Raw genomic sequence first — 7,500 nt, forward strand, 5'->3', positions numbered from 1 at the left:
CTATATATATGTATATACATTATATATATATATATAATATATAAAACACACACACACACACACACAGATTCTTTGTCAGCGCTAAACAGCATTTTAATCTTTGGGAACTACCCCACCGAAGAAGTAGATCACAGAAGTGGGTAAGAAGATATTTAGGAGCGTAGCAAAACGAAGGGATAATGAAAGTTGGTGTTTATTGGGCAAAACTTTGCACTGGCCAATATGGATGATGCCCATGAATATCCTCGCCATGCAGCTCATGCGAGAAATCCACCACCACCACAGCCATCAACCAGCAGGGATTTTACTGCTTCAAGCAGCATCCCCACTTTCCAGCTGGAGTCGGACGACTCGGACCATTCTGAAGCAGATGCTGAGGACTCGATTGATGATCTGCCCAGCCCCAGCCCTAGAGTCATGATTTCATCTGACATAGAGAAGCCTGAGGAGGAGCGGCAGGAGCCACATGACATGGAGTGATGTAGTAAGGAAAATTTGTAGTGTTCAATCCCTGAAGATTGTGCTAAGACTAGAGAGGATTTTAGAGGACTATGATGGATATGCATGGAGGAAACCATTTATAGCAGTCCATCAAACACATGTACAGCACATGGCTATATTGTATAAAGGCACATAGGCTAATCAATGCTTGTTTGTTCTCATGTTGATGACATTGCTGGTGTATGCAGACACAATATATTGGCAAATAGCTTCATGCTTATTTAGATTTTGTAAGGTTGCCATATTGGCCCATATATACAGCATCTGCACTTGTTGCAGCATCTGACAAAAAAGTCAATTACTTATGCTTATTTTTATAGTGTCTGAAAATAGGTATACATATGTGGAGGGATGAATCAAGTAATTACACCTGTTTTTATATATTCGATATTAATATCTGAGAAACTTTGGCAATGTAAAAAAAAAAACGATATATATATATATATATATATATATATATATATATATATATATATATATATATATATATTATATATATATATATATATATAATATATTTGCATCACTAGGTGGGACCCACAGGGAGGTACAATTACTCCAAAATGTAGTATACAGTGTCCGCGCGCAGAGAGAAGGGGGATTCGAATGACGTCATATCGCTTTGTCCCGACGACTTGACGTTATGTGACTCTGATAACAATTTTAAGAAAAGGGGGCAGAATTTGTAGGTCTTGAATATTTATGAGAGTCTGTGCGAACAATCGGTATTCTAGACGACGCGTCACTTGCTTATGTACTAATTCTACTAAATCTTCATGTAAACTTTGTAATGAAAATAAATGCCTGTCATTACAACACTATGTCACGGAATGCTTAGAATTATATGAGATCAGAAATGTTAGTACTCAAGAATGTTCCTTACAAGGATGTCTTATGATAAAAAAAGATTATCAAGTATAACCACTATTGTTTCCAAACATATACCATTTTTGTTGAATGGGTGAACTAGCAAGCTGTGCACCCCTTTTGATGTGATTATATATTATATCAATAAATAATTTTAAGTAGATAATATAAATTTTACTAAACCCACGACATTTGCTGGCTGTACAAGGATCCACTGTGTAGAAAGTAGCGATATTCTGAATGACCAACACAGGCGCGTACGAGTGGTTATCTTCAGTATTAACGTAATTCACGCCCACAGTCCGACCGGTAGGTGGCTGTGTTCATAATAAATAACAGTCACCGCACAGGGTAACAGAGTTGAATATTAGGTCACTTTCCTGTGAATTTAGCATGATCATCACATTTACACTTGTTATATCAAACAAATTGTAACCAAGATAAGTGAAGCAAAATTTAATTCTTCCCTACACGTTGATCCCTTCAGGATTGGAGAGCACTCTAAGCGCAGTTTTTTATACAAGAGTTTCTTGTCAGGTTCCCTCACCCAGCCCCCCTCAAAATCCCCTCCCCGCCCCCTTCCCACTCCTCCTTGCATCTGGCCATGTCATCATTGGTGGTAACCACTACCGCCATCTCTGCCTCGCCGTGAAACACCCGGAAGATTATTATTCTTTTCCTTTGGATCTCTTGCCCGACTTAGGATACTTAGAATCCCCTCCCACTACACTAGGAGGTAGGTGTTGGTGACGCCACTTTTTTTTCCCCCATCTGCTTCTCGCGATATTTTGACGCTTGTTTTCCATACATTGCATTCCGCGAACCACGATGATTTTTCACAGCATGTCAAAGAAAGTTACGTTAGATTACGTTAAGTTACGTCACATTATGTTAGGTTACGTTATGCATGTTGTGTTAGGATAGATTAGGATAGGTTAGTATAGGCTACATTTTGTCAGGTTGTGATAGGGTAGGATAGGTAAGGTTAGGATAAGTTAGATTAGGTTAGGTCTGGCTATGGTAGGTTAGGTTAGGTTGGATTAGATTAGATTATGATAGGATAAGGCTAGGCTAGGCCAGGCCAGGATAGATTAGACTAAGCTAGCTTAGGTTAAGTCGGGTTAGGCTAGGCTAGGTTTAGTTAGCCTAGGTTAGGTTAATTTATGTTAGGTTAGTACAAATGTTCTAAAGTCTGGGGAGGGACCTGTCTGGAAAGAAATAAAGTGTTGTACACCACACGAACTGAACACGTTCGTACAAAAAGTGACTGTCAACTCTGATCCCAGCCCCTTGGGAGCCGGGGGAGAAGGATCTAGTGCTCCTCCTCCTCTTCCTTCTGTGACGTGACGGAAGGTTGTTGCGGTGCTGAAGGTGTCAGCAACCTTTATCTCATGAGGGGAGGCAGCGGCTCATGTCACGTTTCCGGGAGAAGGGACAGGGGGAGGAGGAGGAGGAGGCGGAGGCGGAAGTGTATAAGAGGAGGAGAAAGGAGAAGAGCAGGAGGAAGAGGAAGAGTAAGAAGAGGAAGAAGAGTAGGAGGAGGAGGAAGAGTAGGAAGTTGGGGTCTTCAGAGACAACAAGCAACGTGGTGGAAGCGGATAACCTTCAAATGTAAGACGGAATAAGATGTGATGAGTATGATACATTATGGCGGGGAGAGAGTTTGTGAGATGAAGGCAAGCTTCAGGTAAAATGGAAAGACTTAACAAAGTGAGGCTGAGGAGAAGACTGAGAAGACTCATGGGCCCGTAGCTACCGAGAAGGGTGCTATGGGGATGAATGAAATCGCCTGGCGGCAGCCAGGATAAAAAGGAGAAAGTGCCACTTGGTACAGAACGGGTTTTAATCGAGATAGTCCATAACGTGACAAGCTTATTAATTGTTGACATGACGTACGTGATACTTGATATGGTGAGTTTGTCTGCGTCACGCGTTGACATGAGGAACTTCATAAGGTGTCTACCATTTGCCCTAGCTGTCCGGGGGTAGCGTACAACGCTTTACCCGCAGCTAACCGCCTCTTGGTGTAACTCCTACACCAGTGCATGGATGATGAGAATGTCAACTGTGGACGTGGTGGATATATTTAGGAGTAATGTCGGCTGCAGCAGATCCTGCATGTTGAACCCTTCCATCGGATAGAGAGTTTCCTTCATGTAATACACTGCCGTCCCCTTTGCTGAAGAGCATAGCCTGGCGTTAGTCAGAAAGAAGTTTGTGAAGGGTACCGAAGTGAGGATTAGCTCAGTACGGTGGGGTTCCCTTCAGCTGAACTGAATCGTCGGGCGTTAGCCAGAATAAAATAAGTCTGGGGAATCGCTTTGTTACAGGGCTTGTCAGCAGTCCTTCAATGGGAAAAAGAGGAGGAAAGTTAGAGAGAGAGCGAGAGAGAGAAAGTCTTTGTTCCTGTCCGGGAACAGAATGACAGCCCCTTGGGATGGAGGTGAGGGTGTTGATGAAATATGAAGAATGGCAGGCAGACAGTTCTTTCTGATGACCCTTTCATAGAACCAACGCGAGCATGTAACATAGTTGGTCTCTTTCTCTCTCTCTCTTCTTTCTCTCTCTTTCTCCTCTTTCTCTCTCTTTCTCCTCTCTTTCTCTCTCTTCCTTTCTCTCCTCCTCCCCCCTCTCTCTCTCTCTCTCTCTTTCTCTCTCTCTCACACACACACACACACACACACACACACAAACACACACACACACACACACACACACACACACACACACACACACACACACACACACACACACACACACACACACACACACACACACACACACAACACAGTACCAAAAACAATATAAAGAAAATAGAAAGAATCCAAAGAGCAGCTACAAAAATGGCACCTGCACTTGCAAACCTATCATACGAGGAGAGATTGGCTAAACTGGAATTACCGACACTGGAGCAAAGAAGAGAGAGAGGTGACCTATTGACCATCTACAGAATCATGAAAGGCACAGAGATACTTGATAGAGAGAACTTACTTAACTGGGACAAAAGAAACACAAGAGGACATGGTAAGAAAATCAAAAAACATAGCTATAGAAGAGAACTGAAGAAAAACAGTTTTCCACATAGAGTTTTGGACACTTGGAACAAACTGGATAATGAAATAGTATGCGCAAGAACCATTCATGAGTTTAAAAACAAACTAGACACTGCGAGATACAATGGCGGGACAACACGAGCATAGCTCCCCTTCCCGCAAAATACAACTAGGTAAACACACACACACACACACACACACACACACACACACACACACACACACACACACACACACACACACACACACACACACACACACACACTGTGACATTATATATGTATGTGTAGGCATGTGATATATACGTATATGTGCTTATAATATGTATATGCACGTACATTTTACTGGCTACAGTTTTCGCCACGTATCAATTGGCGGGAAGGTGTTATGCTGTGTTTGGAATCTGTTGCCTACGTCGCCCTTATGAGAGGATCTCACCCCCGTCCCTCAGAGAAACTCAGTCCAACTGAAGTGGAGAGCGTCTTGGCATTTCCCGTGTTTTTTCCGTTCTTCGCTGCTAGATCTATTTCCGCTGTCGTCGACGTGTCATAATGCCGGGCGAGCGGAGTATATCAGTCCTGATCCAGCGACGTGCGGCAGTATGTGTCTGTCTCGTTGATGTTGTTACGTGTCGTTAGTGACTGCGCATGCGCTCAATACCGTTTCGTGCCTCGGATTTTAGCCCTATATCAAGGTTCCTACCCTCAGCTGAATGAAGTCGCACGAAGTCATCGTAATAAAATTGTTATTGGATATAGCTATCGTAGTTCATAGCAATGGTGAATTGATATTGTTGATAGCATTTGTTCGTTTGTGGTACGGTTTACTAAGTAAAGGGATATTTTTTGGTGTGCGAGGACTGCCATTTTATATTCAGTTCAAGGTGGCGCACAGTGGAATGTTGTGGCCCCTTTATCGGATCTGGAAAGTGATGTGGCTCGGTAGGCTTCGGTCTCGCCTCATAAGCACCTAGCTAACTTGCTGTGGCTCGTGAGCATGCTGTTCATTTGAAAATTGTGGAAATTAAATATCATTTATCGCCGTTGGAGTAACATGATTATCGAAACTTGATGGGAGTAAGAATGAAAAAGAAGAAACAGTACAGTAGACGTGATATTACATGTTTGACTTTGATATGTATTCTTGCTGGCGCCAGGCAGTTTAATTAGCCAAGGGAATTCCTTTCAGCAGTGAAAGGGTTAAGTAGTGAAGCACAACTTGTTGCCAAGTGTATGTACTTTTCTGTACAGAAGCTGTTTTAAATAAATCAGAACTGTTAGAATTTCTTGTGACTGTTCAATAGATTTACGTCTTTGGTGTCCTTTGAGACAGAGTGGGATGAATTTTCCTCAAGGCTTGGGCTGGTACATTCGACGCAGGTTCGTGCACAGGAAACGGCCCCAGGCTCTTGAAGACTGTCGTAAGACGAGTACACAAAGGACATCAGTAGTAATGTTCTTTCATCCACAAAGAGGGTCTCGTCATAGTAGTCTCTTCGTAAAAGTGCGCGTTTTTTGTTTGTGATTACTTGCTTTTGATTATACAACTTGGGATGTCAATATTGAAAAGACACTTAACCTCTTCTATACTAATCAAATTCTCGCGGGCAGCATCAGCTGCCTGGTGTACGGTGACGCATCACAATGCTCGCATTATGAAATATAAAGTTACAACTGTATTACTCGTTCTCTTTCACATTGAATATTAATAACCAGAAAATATTATCAGGCCAGTTCACAGTATATGGGTGTCATTCAGCTACAACTACAAAATATAATCAAGACGCCGAGACCGGCATCCTCATGTACCCACTTGCACCTCGTGACGCCTACGTAGGCGTCAAAGTATGGAAAGGGTAAAAGCGTGGTTTATTTTTTATGCTGCAATTATGTGTGAAATATAACAAGTGTTCTGATCTTATTTTGGAAGCATGGTTTGTCAAATACGATGTCAAGAAGAGTGTAGACAATATTCCTCAATGAATACTCGTCGTGAAAGGAAAACTTAAAAATGTTATGAAACTGGCGATGTAGATAAAATATTTCGCACATTTCTTTGTTATCTGACTTATCGGCTGAAATCGTGAAGTCAAAGTGAAATAGTCTTGTGGCAACATGCACGTTTGCATCTCTTAAAATAAGAAAAAAAGATATAGTAACATTCATCATTCATGGTAATAATAGAATTAACCAGTAGTTTTTGATCAGGTGATAGTATGTTCCTTTGGACTTAGTAAATAGCTGTGAATGAGACACAGATGTAAAATTTGCTGTTGACACCTTACCTATGCAGGAGAAGATTCGTAGTCATCACAGAAGCACTTACCATCACCATCATGAATTCTCAACAGGTGAGTTCAAGGCTGCGGTGCGTGAAATGGACAACTAATTAAATCAATCTACCGAGAGATAATAGATATATTAATATATGAATTGATATATGAATAAGTAGATAAGTTAATGACGATTGTATATACATGATTAGTATATGAACAAGTATATAAGTAAGTAATGATTAAATGAGAGTGAAACGGATGCTACACAAGGTGACAAGGGAAATGTTATAACCCTTATTGACAGTTGTAATAAGGTTGGAAACTGTAAAACCCATAGAATAGACATTGTATTCCTGTCATAATCATTCTATACAGGAACCCCCCAATTTTTATTTCCCCATTGCTCTTATTTTCCTTTGCTACATATACAGATTGTTACACCTAAATATGGTATGGTCGCTCAGGGTCTACAGTCCCTAGCTGTTGAAACGACAAATGTTATTTCTCCTCGTAAACGATCAAATACGCCTCAGGTGTCCTGATTCCAGTCCGGATAATCTATCTAGCTTCTTCGAGTTGTGGTCATATTATACTATGGGAGCTCCAGCCAGAATTAATTTAGATTACTTCCCAATTTTAAGAGGGATAGGGGCGAAGATGTGTATGGCTTACACGGCAGGACTGCACAGGCCCCCGGATGCTGTACAACAAGGCTCTCGTGAATGAGGTTTCCAGATATGCAGTCCAACAGTCTAATATGTAGATTTCTATGCTTGCATTTCAGCTTGAGTAAAACGCAGTAAT

At 41.5% G+C, this 7,500-nt stretch overlaps 1 protein-coding gene across 4 annotated transcripts in view; it reads left to right on the plus strand.

Annotated features, from left to right (window-relative positions):
- The window catches only part of LOC143039930 (unconventional myosin-Ie-like), a 409,114-nt gene that overhangs the window by 184,479 nt on the left and 217,135 nt on the right, over positions 1-7,500 (plus strand). The window contains exons 1-2 of one of the 4 annotated variants that reach the window (XM_076210335.1): positions 5,032-5,200; positions 6,629-6,771. The exons of the other annotated variants lie outside the window; for them this stretch is intronic. Coding sequence (XP_076066450.1) covers positions 6,757-6,771 — 15 coding nt within the window. The 5' untranslated portion in view covers positions 5,032-5,200; positions 6,629-6,756. Of the gene's footprint in view, positions 1-5,031; positions 5,201-6,628; positions 6,772-7,500 lie in introns of those variants that run through there. 4 annotated transcript variants of the gene reach the window in all.

Source organism: Oratosquilla oratoria, chromosome 27 (genome assembly GCF_046742065.1).
Source record: "Oratosquilla oratoria isolate Oo_2021 chromosome 27, ASM4674206v1, whole genome shotgun sequence".
In the NCBI taxonomy this organism is placed as follows: domain Eukaryota; kingdom Metazoa; phylum Arthropoda; class Malacostraca; order Stomatopoda; family Squillidae; genus Oratosquilla; species Oratosquilla oratoria.